This window comes from Notothenia rossii (assembly GCF_949606895.1).
Source record: "Notothenia rossii genome assembly, chromosome: 3".
Taxonomy (NCBI): Eukaryota; Metazoa; Chordata; class Actinopteri; order Perciformes; family Nototheniidae; genus Notothenia; species Notothenia rossii.
Window position 1 is genome coordinate 67607980 of NC_136901.1, and position 12627 is coordinate 67620606.

General features: G+C 43.2%; 1 protein-coding gene across 1 annotated transcript in view; it reads left to right on the top strand.

Annotated features, from left to right (window-relative positions):
* Positions 1-12627, top strand: part of LOC307033414 (connector enhancer of kinase suppressor of ras 2) — a 119072-nt gene that overhangs the window by 58662 nt on the left and 47783 nt on the right. The window contains 3 exon segments of the mRNA XM_079671880.1: positions 2875-3077; positions 4058-4145; positions 7246-7287. Coding sequence (XP_079528006.1) covers positions 2875-3077; positions 4058-4145; positions 7246-7287 — 333 coding nt within the window.

Here is a 12627-nt window from a genome sequence, read left to right on the forward strand (position 1 = left end):
GGGAACTGCTTTAGGCTGGTTTAGGTCCTATCTATCTGAACGCTCTCAGTTTGTACGTGTCAACGATGAATCTTCCATGCAAACCAAAGTTAGCCATGGAGTGCCACAGGGCTCAGTGCTTGGACCTATTTTGTTCACCCTATATATGCTTCCGTTAGGCAATATTATAAGGAATCATTCTGTAAACTTTCATTGTTATGCGGATGATACTCAACTATATTTATCAATCAAGCCTGATGAAATTAATCATCTAAATAACATTGAAGACTGCCTCAAGGACTTAAAAACGTGGATGACCTTACATTTTTTGATGTTAAACACGACCAAAACTGAAGTTATTGTACTTGGCCCGAAGAATCTACGAAACAAATTATCTAAAGATATATTAACTATGGATGGCATTAATTTGGCCTCCAGTGAGACTGTAAGGAATCTTGGTGTTATATTTGATCAGGATTTATCCTTTAACACCCACATAAAATCAATTTCAAGGACCGCCTACTTCCATCTACGTAACATTGCAAAAATCAGGCATATCTTGCCTCAAAACGATGCAGAGAAACTAGTCCATGCATTTGTTACTTCAAGGCTGGATTATTGTAACTCCTTATTATCAGGGTGTACCAAGAAGTCAGTCAAGTCGCTTCAGCTGATTCAAAATGCTGCAGCTCGTGTACTAACCAGAGTTAGGAAAAGGGACCACATTACTCCTGTTCTGGCTGCCTTACACTGGCTCCCTATAGAACACAGGATAGAATTTAAAATTCTTCTTCTCGCCTACAAAGCCCTTAATGGGCAGGCGCCATCTTACCTTAAAGAACTCATTATACCCTATTGTCCTACTAGGGCATTGCGTTCCAAGAATGCAGGGTTGTTGGTTGTTCCTAGAGTCTCTAAAAGTACAATGGGAGCCAGAGCCTTTTCTTATCAAGCTCCACTTTTGTGGAATCAGCTTCCAGTTTTTGTTCGGACGGCAGACACCCTATCCGAGTGCGCTTAAGACCTTCCTTTTTGATAAAGCTTATAGTTAGGGCTGATTAGATTCAGCCCCTAGTTTTGCTGATATAGGCTTAGTTTGTCGGGGGACATCTTACTTCTTCCTTCTCTCTGTCTATACCTGTGTACTCTCATGTTCCGATTAACCCAGCTTCCCCAAATTTCTTTCTTTTTGGTGTCTATATACGCCGGGATCCGGAGTCATGGATGATCCTGCGGTCCTGTGTCATGGATTGCGAGTCCTGGATCTTGAGTCGTGGCTGTGGTCCTGGATCATAAGTCCTGGATGGATATCCTCGTGGATTCATCTTCTTATTATACACACATGCATTTCCAAACATTTGGACTACCTATGTTGCAAATGTATTATCTTTTCAATTTATACACGGCATCTATTGCACGTCTGTCCGTCCTGGGAGAGGGATCCCTCCTCTGTTGCTCTCCCTGAGGTTTCTCCCATTTTTCCCTTTAAACTGTGGGGTTTTCTCTGGAAGTTTTTCCTTGTACGATGTGAGGGTCTAAGGACAGAGGGTGTCGTATTGTCATACTGATATTCTGTACAAACTGTGAAGTCCACTGAGACAAATGTAACATTTGTGATATTGGGCTATATAAATAAACATTGATTGATTGATAATGACTGTAGCTACTTTTAGTGCTTAAACCCATACAACTTGTCAAAAGGTAATCCATATTTAGAAAGATCAATGTGAAAGTATATATATTACAGCGGTTTTATGTTATTCTTTTGTGTTTATGGATACTTAAAGTCAAGTGTGGGCTAAGCTAACCACAGCTTGACTTCAACTCAATAGAGACTGAATGACATATAAAAGAGCGGTATCAATCATCTTATCAGGGATGGGCAACTTGGATGGTGGTGGGGGCCACATCATGTATGTACTGGCCACCAGGGGGCCGTAGATTCATTTGGAACTCACACAAATTCCATGTATTGTATGTAATTGTTAACAAATTAAGTCTGACATCTTCATTGACATTTGGGAACATCCTCTAATAAGCTCACTAAACAAATATCAGTTCACAGAAATGTTATTTAATTTTTACAAGTGGCATGTTTGTATTGAACAGGTTATTTAACAGTGAAATAAAACTATGTTATACTATTGGAAAGCACGGAAAATGTGTGTGCATTAAGATTAACCATTAAGATGACATAAACATGAAGTCATGAACACTAACCCAGACATTAGTTGTCTAACTTTAAACTAAGACACTTATTAAGGGGTATGTCAACACAGACACCTATCAACCTCTGCTGTTCCTCAGTGCCGCTCCCCATCCCTGCCGCTGAAATTATGAATGAAAAGCGTATAGTAATCATAGATAACATGGCAGGGTCCGTGACAGTTTGTTTTCATCTGATTTCAAATAAACAAAGTCTTGGCTTTTAGAATATTAAACTTGTTTTGCCCAGGCATGACAACAGCCGGTGTTTCTTGTGAGTGTTTCCCGGGAAATGAACACAATACACACAAACGCGTCACAAATTATTTTGCGGTATTTGGCTGCCGAACGAAATCGTGTACGCAGCTCGCGACGTAACTAGGAGTCTAGTGGATGTTATCAGTACTACAAGTAAAAAAATAATTACGTTGTTTATAAATGAATCTAAGGGCCGCAAAAAGAGGAGAAAAAGACTGCATGGCCCATTTGCACATCCCTGATCTTATCTAACTCACAGAAAGTTTCCAGAACTATTTCTTTAACCATTGATCAAATATATCCCTTCCAGAAGTAACCTAAAGCCAATGTCTTTGACGCAGACTGTGCAACAAAAGTAGCATGTTAGCTTAGCAGCAGCAACACCTGCATGTGGTTCTACTTCTAAAATGAATCCCTCTGTTTGTCCTCCAGAACTATGGCCTCGAGACGGAGAACCTCAGAACTTTGTCACACAAGCTGAATGCTTCGGCGAAAAACCTCCAGAACTTCATCCTGGGCCGGCGGAGGGGCGGGCACTACGATGGACGAGCTTCCCGGAGGCTACCCAACGACTTCCTCACCTCCGTGGTGGACCTGATCGGTGCAGCCAAGAACCTGCTAGCCTGGCTCGACAGGTAACATTTATTTGACCATACATTTTTAAGAGAATTTAAATAAAGTAGGGATGGGGGGTTTAATGTGCATATATAATCAGAATATCAGTTGTTCGATCCCCAGTGTCCAAGATATTTAACCCCATATTGTTCCCGCTGTGTATTTGGTATCATAATCTAATGTAATGATCACGTAAAATAAATATGTAAATCCTATATTGATGTTTTAGTATTAGTTATTTGACTACAAATGGCAAACCAGGCAGTGGACAAAATAATAAGAACACATTATAACTTCCTTCTGGAACAAAAGTTAAACAACAATAAAACCTTATTAACTCACATGATATGATAAAATCAGTAATACATGGGTAAAGAGGATTGTTTTTGATGTTGTTCCTGACAGAAGTTCAGCTGATGGAGCCGGATGAAACTGAGGACACATACAAATATAGCAATGTTTGAGCTTTAGAAGATTTATTGGCTGCATCGACTTCTGGCCATGATATAAAACTAAATATTGTTGTTTGTCTGAATCACATGCTCATGTGCTCTGAGAGGAAAACAGAACAGCTTTTATTGTCCTCTCTCACTGCCCTGTTACAGCTTTTAGAATCACAGACTTACTTAGCAAATAAAATGAATGCAACAAAATAAAAAAACACCAAGCAAAAATCACCTCCTCAAAACAGAAATGCGCTCATTTATTTTTATACAATGGCCCAATATGCTTTTGTTCACATTCATTATAAAGTGGTTGTGAGACCTTAGATTTTTTTCAGACATTTAAAAAAAATGAAAGCAAACAAAAATGAGGCACAAAAAAAAAGAAGAATAGGAGGAAACATCATTCTCCACCACAGGACCTTTTGATGATAAAAATAGCGAAATGTAAAATAAGATCATGACGATAATTGTATTCAAAGTTCTACAAACGTTTACCACATGTTTACGGTTTCAGATGCATTTGTCTGATCATGATCTCTATTTTTGCCTTTCAGGTCTCCATTTGCCAGTGTGACAGAGTATTCGTTACTGAAGAACAACATTGTGCAGCTCTGCTTAGAATTAACCACCATCGTACAACAGGTGATTTCACAAACACATGGGGGTGCATGCATTACTCATTGCAATATATTCATAGAGTATAAGTTACGCTAATAAAATAAAGGTCAGAACTTAGTCATAAGTGGAACGTATGCCAGCTGCCTTAGGCACATTTCTCATTGACTCACTGTTAGACCACATCCACTCTTTAACTTGTGGGCCCTGGTGGAGCCAGGGCCCATCCCTTCATTTCCTGATGCTAGGCAAATCTAGCTATCATTTTACAGCACACTTCAGTGGTGTCGTAAGGTGTGTTTGCAGTTTGACAGGAAGAGAGCACACCAAGCTCAGGAGACAGATGGTGGGCTAGCCAGCATGTTAGCTTGTCCGTTTTAGACATTAGGGAATGAGGCAGAGGAACAACTACACCCAGTGGGTTAGGGTTAGGGTAAGGGATTGTTCTTTGGCTTATTTTTTTTTATCAGTCTAACAAAGTCTGGAAGCTTGGTAAAATTAGCAACCTAGATGGCTAGTTCAGTCAGACAACTCACGTGTTTCTTTAACATGTTTATTAGAAGCAGCATATAGTTGAGTTTGGCGTCTAGGCTCGGGCATCATCACTTCATATATATAATGTACATAGCACGATGAGTGATGATTAAATAACTAACCCCGAGCCTACAGGTGGAAGCTGGGGTGGTGGTGGGGCAGGCAAGCAGCAGCGACGTAGAGTAGCTGCAGCAATAGCAGCAACAAGCAATGCATGGAGAGAGATCTGGCAGGTTAAATAGAGCGGCATATAGAGAACCACAGTGACGCGTCCTAAAACCCGAAAGTAAACTCCTTCCGGTTCTTTCGTCAAAAACGCAATGCAATTTCTCCATAGGATTTTGGAAAATAGCTCGAAATGAGGCCTGTGGTTGACACACATTTAAGAGACGGATCACGTTTTGTTCAGCCGGATAATATCCACATGCCTACCCTACTTTTATAATTTTCGAATCATAAATCTAGTCGCCAGAAGCAAAATGCTAATGTTATGCTATAAACGAACTACAGCAGGGTCGTTGCTTCAACGTCACGCCAACTTAAGATCCATATTCAAACATGCAGATTCTAAATGGTACAAGTTGAAGCGTTTGTTTGAACAGTTTGCAGGAGGCAGGTACTTGCTTTCAAGCAGAACAGGGCAAACAAACTTAGGAGTGTTTACGTGTTCGGTGTAATGACGTAAAACGGCCTGGACAACTTCTGTAGTCCTATTCAGCCACATGTTAACAACCATCGTTTTTCAGACACGTAAACTCTTCAAAAATCACCAGTGGGGTCACTGCTGGTGTATTTAATGTCGTAGAACAAAACGTGATCTGTCTCTTCAATTTGTGTCTAACACAGACCTTATTTGGAGCTATTTTCCAAAATCCTATGGAGAAATTGCATTGCTTTTTGTCGAAGGAACCGGATGTTGTAAAAATGCTAACTTACTTCTGGGTTTTAGGACGCGTCACTGCGGTTCTCTATTAAGGAGACTCTGTTTGGTTGGTTGTAGAGTGGCAAGGGGCGTTATGTATGAATGCAGCATAAGTGCTCGAGTTGACTGCCTGAACTAGCTCGCAGGCTTCGCCCCATTTAGCGAAAAGTTGACTAGTTGGCTAAATCTTGTGACAGTAACATCAATGGTTTTTTATGCATTAAGTTGTTCATTTTACTAATTTCACTCAATATGCAGTGGTGGCAATGACACAAATAAAAACTGCCGACACTCTGACCATTGATTGACCATTGATTAATGGCAATGTCCAAACATCTCCTATTCTATTTCTATGGATATGACACTACGGATCAATATATATATATAAACACATATTTAACTAATAGCTATCACCATACAACTTCTACAGTTCATTACTTAAATAAAGACCATTCTTTTTTTTATAACAGGCCTTATTAACTAATTTTTTTAAACGTGCAAATTAGGTATTATCTTGCTAAATAGTAAATATGTGGTCATTTTATTAATTTCCAGAGCATTGGTTCTAAATAAATGTTTGATTATGTTGACTTATTTGAGTCAACACTTTTGTAGAGAAAATATCTCTACAAAAACATCAATTTTCACTAAATAACACATTTTGAGAAAATCACCTCTAAAAACATTTTTTTTTTATTGTGGAGTTCAATAACTTTACATGTTCCAAAGATTAGCTAATAAATACTACCATGAAGTTGTTTACTTTACTTACTCACACAATGACTAATTGTGGTTTCTGATGAGGCATTATCTAATGCTGTTGTATTTTTAGGAGAAATCTACACAGGCAAATAGACAATATCAGTTAAAAAAACACCTACATTATTATTTTTGGATGTTTCCTATCCACTAGTCTGAAAAAAGACAGCTTAAATGCTTAAAATGGATTAGTTCATGGAAAAACAATGGTTTTGCCTGTAGTGTCACACCACCACTCTGATACTGCAGAAATCTCATTGTTTGGACAGAAAGTATGTCTGCTCTCCTGGACTCCATCCACCTCCTTCCTGTAAGAGCCTGCTCAGAGTGTGTGAGTGTGTGTTTGTACATGTGCCCGGAGTGAGTCCTGGAGCCGAGCAGATAAAACCCATCCCCTCTTTAAAAGGGCCAGAGGAGAGGGAGGAGGAATGGGCTACCGTGGTACAACAATGGGCCAAATGAACATGTGGCTGCCAGGGTGCAGCGAGACAGACAAAGGTGGCAGCACCGCCCGCACTAATGCATCAAACGGATGAATAAACCATCACCATGCACATCTGGTGGATTCAGTGGGCTGCTTTCCCAGAAATAGATTAAGTATCAGCTATCCTTAAATAACAATCTGTCATGTTCAAATAATGTAGTGTCTAAATCCTGCGGAGGCTCGTGAAGCAGAGTAGATCCAGAACTGGTCATCCAATGTTTTAGTCTACCTAGATTATAAAGTAATATGCATAATGCACACGGTTAGAAAATGAAATAGCTGACTGCTGATGTTCTCCATAGAAAGAAAAAGTCATCCATCATTCCCCCTGCTGTCTCATTTGTCTTCCGTGCGGATGTTCACATAGATGCTTTCTCCATCTCATGTTTCCTTCTTCTCTCTTTTTCTGTATTCCTCTCGTTTTACAGGATTGCACTGTGTACGAGACAGAAAATAAGATTCTCCATGTGGTAAGTTTCTGCTTTAAAATGCTTCTTGTGTAAAGCTCAATTCAAATTCTGGGACTGTTTTTCCATCACAGAAAACACTGAAGAGGGACTGTGGCATTCTCAGCTTTAAAAGAGGAAAATAGTTACAACAAGACTGTTATCAAACTGTTTACAGTCTGATAATAAAGCATCAATCTCTCTGTTGTTGCACATTATACAAAACGTATAATAAAGTAATTATCGTATAAAGTACCTTGACATTTTTCACATTCAACCACCAATAAATTCTTTTCTGAAAAGAAAATCTAGCAAGTTTAAAACTTGCAGAGTAGTAGTTGGGTCTAGAACCTCAATTCCGTGACCATTCTTCTGCTAAGATGTTTTGACACTTGATTTGACATCATTGGACCTTTTATAAAAAATATAGACCCAAGGTCCCTCCCAAAAATCCCGGCAATTTTTGCTAGAGGGCCAAATCCAAGATGGCTGCTCGCGCCATCTTAAAAAATTAACTTTTGAACCAGAGCGCCTAGAGTCATGTGTAAATGCACTTTTTGGGGTAAGTCGACCACAAGGATTCCATTTCTGACATCAGTTTGGCGCTATGACATCGTTCGGACCCACAAATCCAAGATGGCCGCCACCCGGTCGAGAAATTACACACGTTTTGAGTACTGATCGACTTATAAGCAAATAATCTGCATATTAATATTTTACCATGAAATAAGAATGTATGACAAGATATACAACTACTTAACCTTCAAATAAAATACTTTTATTAGCTGTAACTTGACTAGTTAGCAAATGAGAACACTTCAAACAACATGTAATAACGCAAAAATGCTGCCTCGAGAAATGGCAAGTTTTGAACAATAACACAAATGAAACACAATTCTGCTTTTTTTTTTTTTTATCAATATGACACTGAGAGTCCGTATCAGTCTGAATCAGAGCACCCTGCCTCGCTACATTCTGAATCCTCCGATTCCGATGAATCGCCTCTCTGGACAGCAGCAACTCGATTTTCGTCATCATCATCGCTCTCATCTTCCTCATCTTCCTGTCCCTCTTCAGTTGGCCTTGGTGCAGGTAGATGCATCAGGAGTGCGGGTCGCGTGTGACGTACAGGGCGACAGCAACCACCAACCAGCTCCCAACCATGTCCGATTGGTGAGGGATGGTGCTTTAGCGATGGATGGCGCACCAGATACGCCAGGTAGTTGGCACGGAGGCAATGTTGACGCAAGCTGTCGGCATCCGGAGGGAGACGGATGAAGGATTTCTTTTTGATGGTCCTCCATTTAGCAGCACGGGCCTCAGCCATGGTTTTGCTCTTGTTGTCACCGTAGATGATGCTACGTGTGAAGGCAAAGAGCTGCTCCAGCACCTCCTCTGTCAGGGCAAGGTTATCTCCACATCGCGAGAGCTGTTGTCGGGCAACAGGGCTCTTCGCCACCTGGTCATACACAGACTTCTTACCTTTGCCGTAAAAGCCTGAGTTTGCATCACAGCCTGTCATACAATGCAGCTGCACAATACAGTCGGCCATCATGTCAGTTGTCATGTCACAGCAGCGTACCGTTTCCTGCTTCCTCTTGATACAGAGCATACCTGGCAGCTGCTGTGAGATAAGTGCTGCCGCAACATATACATCAGTATCAGTGGCATCGATGACAACTGGACCACTGTAGCCTGACTCGCGCAAAACTACATAGGTGGAGAACAGGACAGTGTCAGCCTCAGACTGGTCAAAGCTGTAGTTCTGCATCGGTTGTTGGGTTGATAAGTTGGTACAGTGGGAGCCGACAGAGTAGACAATCTCCACATCAACACTCTGTGCAAGATCGGTCAGGTAGCTGCATATCATTTTCTGCAGCCGCCCCTTGTTGCTGGAGCTACACAGCAGCGTCTTGAACATTCTGGCAGTGGGGAATGCGTCACCCAATTTCATGTAGGTGTTGGGCACATGTGTGTTTCCCTGTACCCTCAGGTCTCGCTCGTCATCCTTCGTCGAGTATGCTGTGTCGTACGGGTCGTTCACACATATGATACGGTGAGCATTATGATGGCGTGCAAGGATAATAGATGATAGCTTGTGGACATAGTCCGACCACTTGTATGGGTTGCCATCTTGCGTCCGCCGATCCTCTGCTGATGGAGTTGCCATCCTCCAGATCATGCCCATGTCCACAAGAGCGATGTATGATTCCTGCAGATCTACAGATTCCAGAGAGAGCTTCTGCACGAGCATGCTCTTCTGTGTCTTTCTGAAGGTGCCGTTGGAGTTAAATAATGGCACACACTCCTCGACAATACGATGTTCGAGCAACTCGGGGAGGTTCACAAGTTGACTGCCCTCAATCAGGTTTATCATTGCCTTGAGGGCGCTTCGCTCCATTTCTGCAGCTTTCGCCTTGAGTTCATCTGATGGCTTCTCCTTGCTTAACGCCTTCGCAAACGTCAATCGTTTGCACAGAGGGACGGGTGCATGAAGAGAGGTATTCTTATTGAATACCCGTTCTTCCAAAAAGTGGGTCAATTTCTTCTCCCCTGCGGCATGGGCTGAGTTGAAGTCTGCAACGAGCTCATCAGAGGCGGGCATGGCCGACTGCAAGGTACGGAGGGTGGTTGAGGCCGTATCGAACGGGAAGGTGTCAAACTCATGCATGCATTCAACCAGGTCTTGCACACACTGCTCATCTTCTCGCATCCGTTTGGGGCCGTATTCCGTGTGCTTCCTCTTTGTCTTTTTTCGGTTTGCAAGGGCATTGTGAGCTGCCCGGATCTGGGCCACATTGTTCACGTTTCTGGAGTGCACCAGCAGCTGCTTCTCATTCTGTAGGATAGAGAGCCAACCAGACTTCATTTTGCTACCCTTGTTCATGGTGCATTCGATCCACATGTCCCAGGCCATGTTGGAATAGGGGTTGCCTGTGATGGACTGGGTGAAGTCAGTACGAAGGAACGCAACCTGATCTGCAGGGAGAGCTGTCAACATCGCCCAAAAGTCTGGCAGCCACTTCCCATATCTATTGTTGTCGTAAGCTACCATCCATGGCAGCATCGCACGTAGAGAGCTCACATACTCATCCCAGTTGCATATATGGACCGCATGTACATTCTGCATGAGCGCGTCTGTCATGGACAGGAAATCCCTCCAGTAGTTTGCCATGTCACTGGCCTCAACGTGGGTGAACATGTTGGTGACAAGGCTCTTGAGGTCAGCATCATTCTCTAGTGCCACATGAGCATCAGCGCGGGATTCCTCGGATTGACTCGTATCTCTCAGAATGTCAAGGTTCTCCCTCGTCTCATCAGCCAGGTCGGGCCCGAGGTTCTCCTTCATCAGCTGACACATAAGGGCCTCGTACATGAGTCGCAAGCAGCGTAGCCCCCTCTTATAATGTTTGCCTTTCAGTGCACGATCGACGGAGCCATCGGCAATAACTCCAGCCGCGACAAGTACTTCACCTAGTTCACTACCTTTGTACCGCTTGTAGATGGCACTCATCATCACACACTGTGTATGGAAGGGACCAAGAAAAGGTACAATGGCACTGAATTTGCTTGGGTTTTCGGCCTTGAGCAGGGTGATGAGGACATACACGGGATGATCTCCAACTAAGAAGTTAAAGGGCATGTGCTTAGTTGCTATGATGGTAACCAGCTTGTCCATGACGTCCTTCACAACTGACTTGTCGGGCGGTTGATTGTAAGATGTATGAAAATAAGCCTTGCTTTTGTCCTGCCACATATTCAATCCAGCGTGAAACCCGTTGTACGAAGGGATATTCTGTTCGGCTGCAACAGGGCGGTCACCATTCACATCAGCACGTGCAAGGGCATGAATAATGCTTCGCTGGCGCTGAGGCTCAGTACTCGATGAGACAGTAGTAGGCTTAGGACGGATCGGAGGCTCGCCACGCTTGACGGTCCTATATGGCATAACCGTTTGCATCTCAGAGGCCTTCTCAGTCAGCACGTCCGAGACAGTCTTGGCATGTTTGATCCGCGGTTGCTCATCCTGGGTGTTTGCCTCATGCTTATGTACAAGACGTTCTTCGCGTTGCAGAAACATCCAATTACAGCGGTGTGAAGTACCTCCTCCTGTCAATGTATCGTTCCGAAAATCGTCATTGTCGATGATACTGATGCTTGGTTCCCCTTCAGCGATCTCTGCCGGACAGACCGAGCACCGCTCAAGGTTATGCATTGTCCAAACATCACGTAGCAGAAGCACGTTCGGGTAACTGATCCCCATGCCCAGCTTGTAGTACGAATCAACCAGCTCCTTGCTACGAGTCAATCCGTGAAGGGTGACGGTGGCATTGATGGCGGTAGTGGTGGGTCGCTTTATAATGTACTGTGTGATGAGAGAGGTGAGAGAAAGTGTGCTTGGAGACAGATCTACCCCATGCTTCCCCTGCAAAGCCGATAGCAACTGCAAAACGAGAGGCGGGAGTTCCTCCTCCTCCTCTAGCTCCTCGACTCGTGGAGGCCATGGGACGAGTTTGATGGACTTGACATCATCTCTGAGCCGCGCAGCCACATTTTGCACCAGTTGCTCACTGCTGACACCAATAGAGGAGATCGCTGCTTCGACATATGAACCGCTCCCAGACGTGTCATAGACTAGGTCGCTCTGGTTTCTCTGAGGGCGAGAGTGGAAGCCGATCTTGTCCTTAAACTCCCGGGTCAGGATATCTTTGATGTAGGATGACTTGACTCCAGATGTTGGGAATCCATACCGAGAAACGATAGAGCTGTAATCTCTGAGGAGGCTCTGCAGTGACCTTAGTTCATGTTCATCAAAGATAACTGTTCTGATGTTATCAAAGAAAATTGTCTGAGCTTCACGGAGAGTGACATTGTGCATGTGGGGAAGTTTGTCATCTTCACTCATTCTCTGGTAGTTACGAACATCATTTGTGATGATATCTGATCTCAAGTGCATACGGCTGATCAGCTGCATAATTTATCAGACAGTTGATTCTGTCGCGCATTAGTTCATCTTCCAGAGCCACCGTATGGCTCTTGAACGCTGCCCATGCATGATCGTACGAAATCAGGACCAACTTTGATTCTGGATGTTTTGCCGACTCCGTCTTACAACACCACACACATTTATTTTTATCGTGTATCAGCCCTAGACTAGATCGCAGCCGCTTGAAAGATGGAGTTGCAGCTGTGGAACTAATGTCAGACGTAGACGAAGACTGAGCTTGGCATTCATCGACAACTCGTTTTTTCTGTCTGTTGTTGGCCTGTTCCAGTTTTGTGGCATTGCATAAGGTCAACCTACATGTATCATGGACACAGTGTCCGACGGGACCTGTATCCCAGTCGATGGATGTATGGACG